This window comes from Harpia harpyja, chromosome 6 (assembly GCF_026419915.1).
Source record: "Harpia harpyja isolate bHarHar1 chromosome 6, bHarHar1 primary haplotype, whole genome shotgun sequence".
Lineage (NCBI taxonomy): Eukaryota > Metazoa > Chordata > Aves > Accipitriformes > Accipitridae > Harpia > Harpia harpyja.
This window is the reverse complement of record NC_068945.1, coordinates 27,236,707-27,249,114: the sequence shown is the minus strand read 5'-3', so window position 1 is coordinate 27,249,114 and position 12,408 is coordinate 27,236,707. Positions and strand designations below refer to the sequence as shown.

The following is a 12,408-nucleotide window of genomic DNA, read 5'->3' as shown; positions in this document are numbered from 1 at the left end:
AGCATGGCCAGCCAAGTGAAGGGCTAATGCGTGGGACAAGGGACTAACACAAAGGTACGAGGGCAGGGTCCTGCACCATCCCACCTGAAGGAAAGTCTGTCTTTTGCACCGATGCACCTCACCTTGCCCATCCTGAGATGCTCAGGGTTGGACACTGCCCTGCTGCCTGCCCACTCTTCGCACAGGGTGCAATCTGTGCTGCCTGCATTTTGCTGATCAAGGCTAGGTTGTTGGGAAGCAAAAAGGCAGAGGGAAAAAAAAAACAAAACCAAACCATATAGAAGGAAAAGGCCCTACCTAGGAAAGAGTTAAAAGGCACCGAAACCCAAGCCGTTTGCAATGGAGAGCGCCCAAAGCCAGGGAGGGAAAGGGAGGGAGAGGGGAGGGAGCAGGTCCAAGCCCAGTTTGCTCACCCAGCCAGCACTCAGCAGTGCCTGTGCCAAGAGCCAGCTTTCTTAAAGCCATGGGCCTGGGGGGCCGGCATTGCAGGCGGAGGGGAGCCCGCAAGCAAGGGCTGGGAAGCACAGAGGGGAGCCCTCGGCCTTCAGGGTGAGCTGCCACGCTGAGCTGGGGTGCAGGCAGAGGGAAGGGGGGGCAGAGGCTGGGAGAGGGGCTTTCTCAGCTTGTTTGCGTGTCTGTCTTTCGTAAGTATACTTCTCTGAAGGCTGCCTGCTCCGAGCTTTGCTTCCTTCACCCTCTGCAGCGGAGCAGCTCTCCTCTGGTCTGCCTGCGAAGGCCTGGAATTGCTGGCCGCTCTTGGAGGAGCCGGCCATCCCTTTGGGAAGGTGCTGGGGTTTGGCTGAGAACACAACTGAGCATTGGTGGGAGGGGGCTGAGGAACAGAGAGGGATGGGATTTGGTGGGGGGGAAGGAGTGGGCTGAAGTTAAGTTCCCAACCCACAGGAGAGGGTGCCTCTCTGCAGAGAGATGTGGGTCGGACTCCAGCTGGGACGGGGGGGGTTGTTGGGTTAGACTCCCGAAAACAGTTGATACCTAGTGACTGGAGGACTGGAGAAGTTTTTTACAGCCCTCCCCACAGATTCAGCAGCCTACCAGAGTATGCTTTTGCTAAAGGCGCTGTGGGGCTTGCCATGTCTCCTTCCTCTATCCCAGGCTGGGGACTGAATCTTCTAGTGGCTCCAGTGGTTTGCCTAGTAAGGGTCAAGCCTTCTTCCAGAGTTAGTACCTAGTCTCCATCGGTCTGGGCAGAAGGGCGTGGGGCATCCTCTTGGGCCATGCGGTTGCTGCTCAGATTGCAGCCTTGAACCTCCAGGGACTTGAAGCATGTAAACTCCCTCCACAGGACAATGCCATTTCATCCCACCCCTGGCTCCAGTCACGGAAAGATGTTTTGTGGTGATCTCTGCTCCATCCCCCGTGTCCTCCCCTTCTTATACCTCATTCTGGCGCTTCCTCATATCTTCCCAGGTCACCATGGGCATAATTCACCTGCGCGCACCCCTGGCCTTCCTTCTTCTCCCTCTTGTTGCGCTTGGGGCACCCACTGATGAAGCCCACCCCACAGAACCAGCCCCCGGTGCTTGCAAGCGCTGTTGTGACCCACTGGACTCTTCCACAGATGCCCCACCGCTCCCTCCCAGCCACTACCACTTGCCCTACCCAATGCCGGAGGTCCGTCCCTATATCAACATCACCATACTGAAGGGTAAGTGCCCATCGTGGCCCCGGGATGCCAAGACCTGCTCAGAGACCGGTGGCACCGCAGTGGAGGTGACAGCTGGGTTGCTGGCACGCTGGTTATGCTAACAGCCAGCCAGATGCCATCCTGAAGGGTATGCGACCGCACACACCGTGCCCAGGGTTTAGATGTTTTGTGCTGTGATCAAGAGTAGCCTGGGGAGGAGGGAAGTCAGTGCATATCTGTGCTGTGACCTCTGTGTCTCGGGATGCTGCCTGCTACCAGCTCTCCCTCCCTGCTAGCACAGGAGTGGCAGTGGCAGCTTCTTGCCAAGCTGGGAGGACACCTTCCTTGCCTCAGACTTCCAGAGTCCTGTAGTGCCTGAGGGAAGGAGCAGTCTTCATCCAGCTGCAAAATAAGCATGTTTGGAGGGTAGGCATTGGCATCCAGAGAGGCTGTGGGGAAACCTTCTCCAGCTCCATGGGTCACGCATTTTGGAGGGGGAGGAGGGCAAGGGAAGGCAGCAGCTATTTGCAAGCACCTCCAGGCTAACTGGCAGTGACCTGGCTCATTCCTCCCTGCTGTGGCTGGCTTGGCTAACGGGAAAAGGCTCCCTGTTTTAGATCAGCTCCTCCCTTCAGGGCTCCCCTTTTAGCCTTTGCTGTGGGCAAAAGCCTGTTCCCAGCTGGATCCTGCTCCACTTGCTTATTGTTGCTCTGCGGTTCCTCTGGGCTAGCTGGGCAGATGCTCCCCCTTCCCTGCCCAGCCTGGAAATAGCTACAGTCCCTCAAAGCTCAGAAGTGTGTCTGGGGCACATAAAGGCCTGGGCTAGAGTGGGGTGTTGCAGGGGGACCTGCAATACCATGCAGGGGATGGAGAGGAGGAAAAGAAAAAGGCACAAATTTGGGATGCTGTCATTTGTGCTGGAGGCTGCTTTCACCCCCGACTCTTCTCTCTGTACACAAAGTATGTTCTGGTGCTGCTCTCTCCCTGTATTGATGCCTGCCCAAGCGTGTGACAGGCAACGCACAAACCCCAGGGTAGAACTGCAGTATTAATTATACAGGATGCCCAAAGGATGCCAGTATTGTCAAAGTACAAGCCCTCTAACTTACACTGCACCATCCACCAAGTCCAGCTTGGATCTTTTCCCTCTGACCCACCTCATTGTACCTCTCTAGTCATATTCTCCCACAGGCTTCCCCTTCTTCAGCCTACAGCAAGAACAGTGTGCGCACTCCATGGATAATTGGGTCATAGGAGAGGTATGTACTAGGGCAGGGGCTGTGGTGGAGGTAAAGGAGTGTGGAGGAGGAAGAAGAGATCAAGAGCCCCACTGGTACTTTGCACTGCTGGGCTCCATCTCAGGTTGAAGTCTCCTAGGGACAGGTCCTAGTCCCTCCAGCAAGGCCATATCGTGTGGTGAGCAGGGGCTTCATAAGAGAAGAGACCCTAGTTGCACCCAGAGCTCTGCAAGCTCCTTTCCCATGAAGCACAATGATATTGTGACCCTCAGGAGCATTCCTTCTTCTGGGATTGCCCCGTCCTTGAGCAATCCTCTGCCTCCTCATTAGGCTTTCTCACCACCGCTTCCACCTCTCACTCTGGTATCACACAGGAGTTGTGTCCTCTGCTTCCTCTTGTAGGAGAGAAAGGAGACCGGGGAGAGCCTGGGATGCCAGGGAAATGGGGCAAAGAAGGACCACGAGGTGAGCGGGGTGCCCAGGGCCAGAAGGGCAGTAAAGGACAGATGGGCACAGCGGGAGACCCCTGCAAGCATCAGTACGCTGCATTCTCCGTTGGTCGCAAGAAAGCGCTGCACAGCAGTGAGGGCTTCCAGGTCTTGATCTTCGACACCGTCTTTGTCAACCTCTACAGCCACTTCGACATGTTCAATGGCAAATTCTACTGCTATGTAGGTGGACTTTACTATTTCAGCCTCAACGTCCACACCTGGAACTTCAAGGAGACCTACATGCACATCATGCACAACGAAGAAGAGGCAGTCATCTTGTATGCCCAACCCAGTGACCGCAGCATCATGCAGAGCCAGAGCCTCATGCTGGAGCTTCAGGAAAATGATGAGATCTGGGTGAGGCTCTACAAGTGGGAGAGGGAGAATGCCATTTACAGTGATGATGTTGATGTGTACATCACCTTCAGTGGGTACCTGGTCAAGCCCAGCACTGACTAACTGCCTTTCCTCCTCCTTGGGGCCTCTTTGGCCTTTTTCTTCTTCCTCTCTCTCCCTCTTTACTGCCCGCAACCACTGCAAATCACTTGGAAATGGGCCTGTCAAGTCTCAGGCACTGAGTGTGAAACTTGCCGCACTGGCTCCCAACTCACGCTCTCTTGTAGCCAGGCCTGTATCTGTTCACTTACAGTGTGACACTACCATCTCTCGCCCTCTCACCTCATGGCCCCAACTTAGGTTATTGGCTTCTTCTAAATCTGCCAGCGAGCTGTGTCTGGCATTTAGGGTCCTAGAGCAGGAGGAAAGCTAAAATGCTGCTCCTGGGGATGTGTTCCTCCTTGGGGCTTCATACACAAAGGACTCCTGTAGAAAGGGCTGGAAAATCCCCAGTGCCAGGGTGCATCTGGTTCCTCTCCATCCCAGCTAGACATGCCAGTTTTGCAGCCTGCAACATGGCCTTAATGTCACCTCTCACACCTGTAGTCTGGAGAGCAGCCTGGGGTCTGACGGCCTCCTGTAGCACAAGGAAGATGTAGGAATGGTGAGAGACGATACTGTCTTTCCAAAAAGGGGACTGTTGGCCTTCTGAAGTATGCCATTGGCTTTCCTTAGACACCCTTCTGGGTTACAGAGTCCAGGTTGGCTGTAAAATCTAGGCCTGGTGGGATTGTCCTCCTCTGTGCCGTCTTTGAAGAGATGAAGGGCCAGACGCTCAGCCAGACCCTTCAGAAGCATCTGCCATTGAATCAGTAGAGCCCACCACTCTATTCCTACTAGGGATCATAAGTACAGAACGAGAGAGAGACACAACCCTCCCAAACCTCCCCTGGGGTGCTACTCGGTCTTGGTTCCCCAGCTGCGGGAAGCTAGTCCGGACAGTGAACCCAAATCTGCTCTCTTCTTTGGCAGAGGTGGACCCATGCCCTTCCATTGGTATCAGCAGTCATCCCTAACACTTGCTGATGTGAGGGGAGAGTCAGGCCCTGGCTCCTGCATGCCATTACGTTGTCCTCCTGAAGGTGGTTCTCCCACATTAATATTGAGGGACGGCTGTTTCAGAACCTGAGCTGCAGGCTGTAAGGGCAATTGCAGTTAAATCAGTTCCAAACCTGGACAGGTTGGCACCTCTTTGCCTCTGTGATGGAAAAGAGATAGAGGTGAGACTACAGGACCTCGCCCCAGGGTTAAAAGCTTCCCTGCCACACGCTCTGTGCCCTTTTCTGGCAATCTCATCAGAGCAACTGAGAAAAGCATGTGGCTAAAACAAGCCCTCGCTCTTCTTGTCAGGTTGGAGATGTCGCAGTGGGAAAGGAATGCCAGCGGTAGGGTTTTCTAGTACCATTTGTACTGGTCTCACCCTGTTCTCACTCACTGGGATTGCTACGGTCCTGGGGGGAACAGGTGAGGCTGACTCAGCACTTTGGGAAACCTACTTCCACATGTTGTGGTGCTCCCGTAAACAGCAGTGCCAAGAGTGGTGTCTTTTTTGAGTCTCAGGACAGGACAAGCAGGAGAAACTGTATTTCTCCTCTGCCCATCACTGATAATGAAGTCTTCTGACTTATCTAGCTTCTGCGGTCTCATGATTAGCCATGGTCTCTGCCTATAGCACCTGGGACTACCAGAGCTCTCCCATAGGAGATACACATCATTATACAGGACTAGGTCCGGTACACTCAGCCAGGGATGGCAAAGGCACAGGGACCCAGGCTAAATATTAGAAATGAACTTGAGAGAATTGCAGGACATTTTCTCTCTTGCCCTGTTTACTTACCCTCCCTGCTTTGCTGAGGAAGCTGTACAGACTGGAATGAGTTTCGGGCACTTTCTGCCTTGGATCCTCCCCACCACCGTCACTGAGGCAAGGGGTATAAAAACAAGGTTTCGCTGAGGCAAAGCTGGGTTTTTCCCAGGGAAACATGTGATGATGGGATCATGGGAACTAAAGACTGTGAGTTTCTTCCCCTCCCTTAGCAAGTCAAGCATGTGGAATTGCTCAGAGATGGGATTTCAGGCAGTAGAGAGGAAGCGGTATGCTGGAGGTGATGCTCAGGACCAAATCCCTTTCTCTCTTCCTCAACAGGCTGCAAACCCAGATATTGTCTATTAACAGTGTATAGTGCCCCTTTGTCTCCCCGAAGTGAAGCAAGCCTCTCTAACACTGAATATCTCCAGAAACAAGCTTCCTTCTTCCTCCTTTTCTATTTGGTGTTTGAATGCCAGTGAGAGGTCTCATGTGCTGCCCATGAGCAGCCAGATGGTGCCTGATTCACATGAGACAGGAGGGCAGGGGGACCAAAGGGTGTGTTTAACAGGCTTCTTGGTGCTAAACAGGAACGCAATCCCTTGGTGCTAAATCAGATTTCAGGAGTATTGGGTGCTTTCTGGAAGGTGTAGTAGGCTGAGTTGTAATGTACTGTGGAATTAATGGTGCTTTATGTTACAAAACCAAATGAACTCCAAGAACTTTTGTATATTTTTGTTTTCCAGTGGTATTAAACTTTTTCCCTGGTTGTTTTGCACTTAGATCTGCTTTTCCCTCCCAACCTATTCTTTCTAGCTCTGGTTATCGCTGAATAGCGTGATGGAAAAGACACTGACCTGAAAGAGACAGGTACAAAGTCTAACTCAGCTCTGAAACTTCCCTGGGCAATCCTTGGCAATCTTCTGTCTGTTTTCTTTGTGGAGAACCACTACCTTAAAGATATTTACTGGTTGAACACTTCTATTTATGACAACCCTCTCCTCTTTGCTGGGAAAGCTTTAAGAAAATTCAAGGAACTATTCTTTGGAAATTACCAAAAAAACAGGACAGTACAATGGGTTGTAGAATTAGGATTCAAGTACTTAATTAATTATATTGAGGAAGGCTGGGTTAATGCTGGAGTTCTCTTAAGGGGGATCAGACCCTTTATCCTGTGAATTTTTTAGCACATCCTTCTATCAAGTACTTAGTAAGCATGTGTGTCTTCTGTTTTCCCTGTGGTGTTTCTTTTTTCTCTGCCAAGAGGTGAAAGCCAGGAAGTACAGATTTAAGAGGGACATTAAACTGTTGACTAGACACTTGCGCTTGCTAACAACGGGGCAAGTGGCAGTTCCAGAGTTAAACGGGACACACATTTTTGGAAGACCTGTATGTGATGAGAAAGGCTTGAGGTTCAGGTCAGAGGTGGAAAGACAAGTGGCGATTGCCCATAAAGTTGGGGAAAACAGGGAGGCATGACGGGGGAGCGGAGACTTGGAGGCTTGAGTGGAAGATCTAGGAGGGGCAGAGTCCTAAGGACAGGGAGATGCCTTTTGGGGGTCTCAGTGCAAGTCGAAGATGTAAGTGGGGTTTTGTTTAGCATCTTTGGGGTTTGGACTGAGGGGACTCTTGCTGAAGTGAAGGAATGGACAAGAAAACAAGAGAAGATGCCCATATAGGACCTTCTGGTTTGAGTTTAATTCATCTTCACATAGCTTCTCCTGTGGTTTGACGTGTACCAGACGCTTTGTTTGGCAAGGGGTGGAAAACATAATCATACGCATCTTTACAGGCCTCTTTGGTCCTGTGTCAGGCCCAGAGCTAGGACTATGTATCTCCTAGTAAATGCAATAGTGTCAGATCGGAGCCCAGCCTTCTTTGCATTTTTTATTTACTTCTGAGGAAGCACATAGAAATGTGTCCTCAGGAAGTGCAGGGGTTGCGCTTGTGCATGTTCCTGGCCCCTTGAGGCGAGATGCTGGTAGATTGGAGGTGACTTTGTCACACTTACAAAAGGTGAGGAGTAAGGGAACAGGGAGGAGCGGAAACGCGTAGCCAGACCTTCTAGAAAAGTTTTCTATGATTCAGTCCTTCAGCCTGCCAACTTGGAGAGGAAAGTGCCACCTGAAGAGTCTCTTCAGCCAAATCCCTTGGGGCTAAGATGCATGGCGACAGGCGGGGTCTATAGCCGGTGCCACCCGTCACACCATGGATGCCCAACTGGGGAGCTGCTGTAGGTGAGGCTCAGCTCAGGCAAGGTGAACCCTGCAACGCTGTTGAAGGAACGAGGGCTAGACTGGGCCAGACCAGCCCTGCTGCCCTGCCAGTGGGTGCAGCCGTGCCCTGAAGGCCACAAGATTTCCATTCACTTCATTCTCCCCAGGGCTGGGTCCTTTTCCATGCAATGGGGCTGCTCTGGTATGTGAGCCTGGGGTTGGTGACAGCCAGTACCTCTCTCCCAAGCAAAGCAAGAAACGTGCCCTGGGGTGGGCAGCTACAGCACTACCCCTGGGGCCATGCCTCTCTTTTCCCCTGAGAGACAGGTCCAGGCTCTGCTGCAAAGGGCTCTGTGGCTGCCTCTCAAGCTTGTTCAAGGTATCTGCCAAGGGGTTGGCCCTTTAAACTGGCTTCCTGTGGGTTTGTGGTCTTGCAGGTATGAAAGGGGGGGGTGGAGAAATGGGAAAGAGGAGGTAAAGGGCAGAATGTGGTGCTGTTCCTGGCGAAGAAAGCACATGTCAGGGCCAGCTCAGGAGAAGATGAAGGCCCTGCAATAGCTCCTTGCCCCGTGATAGCTGCGGGAAGGGGTAAGAGAGAAGAAGGGCAAGAAAAGGAATATAAAAGAAGACCTTTGATCCTACTAGGGGCACTCAGATGAGCACAGGTGGACGTGCCTTCACCCAAAGCACCGGGGGAGCAGGGGCACAGCATAGCAGGACCCGGCTCTGCATGTCCGCTGACCCTTTGTCACAGGTGGGGCAGCCATGGGAAAGGTCTCTGGCAGACCCTCGAGCCTCACCCCAGCTGCCAGCCGTGGTGCAGGGTCTGCCCCACGTCAGGGATTTGTGCACCATTCTGGGGGCCGCTGCACTGTACCATAGCAGGTTTCCCCTCTGCTCCAGCCTGCTGTCCCTCCTCCCCTCCCAAGCCACCCAGACAACCTGCTTCACTTCACCTCAGCCTTGTTTATCTCCCAGGGTCCAGGGAGGGAGAGGGGGTGATGCAACGCCCCAGCTAGCATCGCCCAGCGCTGCAAGCAGAGCCCCTGCCTCTCTCCATCCAGCACATGGCGGCCAGATGTCAGCAATGGGTTGAACCTGCCCCAGATCTTTTTCTCACCTTCCCATTCCCATTGCTGGCTGGGACCTGCCGTTGGGCCCAAAGGGCTGGATGCGGACCCTGCCTGTGGCTGCATGGATGGTGGGGCACGGCTGCATTGCCGAGGGTGAGCGTTCCACCGCCTCACGTGGCATGGCCCTCCTCGGACCTACGGTGGGAAAACGGACATTTGCCGAGCCATGCTGGGCTTCAGAGGCCAGCTCGGTGCGCACTCTGCTATGACACCCACACATGTATACACACGCACATCACATACCAGCCCCATATGGACATCTCTCACCTTCCTGCCAACGGAAACTGTTGCCCTTTTCAAGCCCGGCTCACTCTGAAGATGCTATCAGGAGGGGGGGGCTGAGGTGCCAGGCCTTTTCGGTACAAGCACAGCTCCCTCATCTCATGACATGCCTCCCCCTTCTCCCACAAGCCCTCTGTGATCTCTCTCCCTGCAGTTATACCACAGTGAGTGCCAGGGCAGAAGGTTTAAATCAAAGGCTTCTGACAGGTTCTTAGCCCACAGACCGTCCCATCTCTTGAGTTTGTGTCACTTAACTCACGAATGACCAGGGAATTACTGCAAAATCTCACACCTTTCCCAGTCGCTGTTTGCAATGGCTAAAATGGGAGGGAGCAGGATGGAGAACTCTTGGGTTGGAGGAGCTAAGGAGTAGTGGGCTCCCCATCCACCTGGGAAGGCTGGAAATCCAGCCCTGGGTGAGTGGGAGGCGGGGGACTGGGTTGTTTTTTGATTCACTTTAACCTACTTGCATCCATGCCTTCGAGAAGTGAGGCTGACCTGCATCAACCTCAAAGCTGCTGAGGTGCCTCGACTGCCAGGGAGCCCAGACAATGCCAACTTCAGTGCAACTCTGAGGCAGGAGATGTGTCCGAGCCTCACTGGTTGCTATTGAGGACAGTTGCAGTGCTTCAGAGTAGCCAGGGGAAGAAAATGCCCAGGGAGAGGAAGGAAGACAACAGGTCTCCTGTCTAACAGACACCCATCCTGCAGGCATCATTTTCACTGTTCTGGTCCCCTGCTCTGAAGTCCTGACTACTTTCCAGGTGTTGGACGCAACAATGTCCTAGAGCAAGACTTGGGCAAAGCGTCTTCCATGGGGTGCCTGAGGCTTACTGCATTCTCCTGTTTGCCCCACACATGCTTTCTGAGCTCATGACATTCCCCCATTTGCCCCTATAGGCACTTTTTTTTCCCCCCACATGTCTTCAATTCTTCCACTGAAGTAGCGGAATGCGGCAGATCACTAGAAAGGACTTCCCAGGTAACCAAGCCCTGTCCCCTCCAGCCACGAGCAGCAATTCAGCAGGTCTTTTGGGCCAAGGGCTCACAGAATTACCATTCTACACCCAGTCCAAAACACTTCCCAAGCCCTTGCTTCATCCTGACTCCCACTTCTCTCCATGCGGTATGCTGGTGGCATTGTTTGACTCTTTAGAAGACTTACACAGGCTTTTATAGTTCTACCATGTTTCAAGCTTGGTCCTGCAAGGCTTTGAAATGTTTTTTTTTTAAATTCCATTTGTTCATGATATGCCAGAGTCTGAAGCACTCCCCTGACCCTAGGACAGGCTTGCTTCTCCTCCCTCATCCCCAGCCCTGCCAGCTGTGGAGGCAGAACAGCTATGCTTTCATTGCAATGGCTAGACCAGGCAGGGACAGTGGTGTGTTGCTCAGCCCACAACTCTCTTGTCCTGCAGGTTGGCAACCTGAGCTCTGGGGAAATGCAAAGAGGATCAACGCATTACCTTCTCTTTGCTGCAGGGCTTTTTTTTTTTTTCCACTCCCCCCCTCCTTTACATTCCTATGCCAGCCCTCCTCGCCATTTCGAAGCACTGCGCAGAGAGCTCTGAGTGCAAAGTGCAGGGGAAGCGGTGGGAGGGTCAGGTGAGGACTCAGAAGGGCGAGAGGAAAAGGTCAGTGACGCAAGCCCAAAGCGATGGCTCTCGGCTGAGCTGCTCTGCTGTTTGTCCGCAGCGCACTATTTCTACTCGGCAACAATTCACACATCTGGGGACCACAACTCCTTCCACCACCCACGCTCTTCCTCCCCCCTCATGGGGGCTGAGGCAGGGGAGGGGGGAAGGAGGGAGAGAGACTGCACCAGGATGCCAGCATCATTTCCAAGACAAAAGGGGAAAAAAAACCCTGAGCAGTCCTTTTCAATAGTCACCTTCCCTCTGGACACTGAGCATCTCTGATGAAGGAACCTGCTGCCTGCAAAGGGGGGGGGAGAGTAGGAAGAAAAGGGGGATCCTTTCTTTTGGGGTACAGGGAAGGTCAGCACTGGGGAAATGTACTGACACCCTCGTCCTTGAAGCATAAAAGCAACAGGGCAAACTTCCCCTTAGGATTAAAGTCTCACCTGCGTAGACCGTGGCTAAGGGAAGGGACCCCCGTGCCTGCCGACACGTGTTGTCCTTGGCCTGTTTCCAGGGTAAGCATTCGAGTGGAGCCAAGTGCTTGATCCCCTCCGTGTTTCCCCACTTGGCTGCAGCTGTGTGTGTCCGTGTTTGTGTGCACGAATGTGTGCACAGGTGCAGGCAGAGGGCATGCCCCCCCCCAGACCTTCTCCACAGCTGGCTCCCAACTGCGGGGCATGGCACCCTGCCTAAAATAGCCCTCCTAGCCCCGTCCTGGCTGCGAGAGCTGCAATTGCTCTTTTGAGCTGCAGCGAGAGGGAGGATGAAATTATGAACTGCTTCAATGCTCAGTGCCCTTTCCTGCTTCTTAGGTGGGAGGTACTGGAGCAACAGGGAATGGTGATATTCAGAAGGGCATTCCCCTCCTGTCCATGCATGCCATTCTCAGGAACAGAAGAGGAGGAAAGTAACGCCCTGGTCTTATCTTTCTCTCAAGGAACAAAGTCCCATTTCCCCTGAGACCTCCACATCCCGTGTCCCAAATAGAGGCACAGTCAATGGGGCAGATGTGGTGAGATGTGGCTTGGGCTTTGTGTTATAGCAACGAACGTGAAATGTATCGCGTGTAAAGGGCTCTGTGTCACATCTCTCAAGGAGCACCTTCATGCTCCTCAGAGACCGTACTGAGGAAAATAGTAATTTCCACACTGCTTGTTTTTTCTCCAAGTGGTGGTCTTGCAGTGTTCACCGGGATCTGGTTAGCAGTCTCTGGTAACAAGCAGCCTTTCCTACTCCAGCCCCTGTAGCCAGAAAAATGTGTTCTTCAGTTGCACGCAGACATACCCAGAGCCTCACCAAGCTGCAGAGCTGCCCTGCTACAGGCAGTTCACTTCAAAGGAGGGCTCCCTAGGAGGAAAAGTGCTCAGAGGAGCAAGCCCACAGCTAAAACCCTGACAGAGGTGGGCTCTCAAGAGGGATGAGGAGCCCTTTGGGCTGACCTATTTCACAAGGCAGTACATCACTTGGGGGAGTGAAGTGCCCTCAAGTCCTTAGGTCAGGTTGTGGACTTCACCGTTCCCTTCCATCCAGGCACACCGGTTGTGGCCATTGCTTTTCTCA

General features: G+C 53.1%; 1 protein-coding gene across 1 annotated transcript; it reads left to right on the top strand.

Moving 5' to 3' along the window:
* The first annotated feature begins 339 nt into the window (after positions 1–339).
* Positions 340–6,501, top strand: C1QTNF6 (C1q and TNF related 6). Its single transcript, XM_052790754.1, is given in 6 exon segments — positions 340–374; positions 376–424; positions 426–470; positions 472–549; positions 1,429–1,666; positions 3,286–6,501. Coding segments are annotated over 6 exon segments (993 nt in total). The 3' UTR covers positions 3,834–6,501.
* Positions 6,502–12,408: the final 5,907 nt, after the last annotated feature.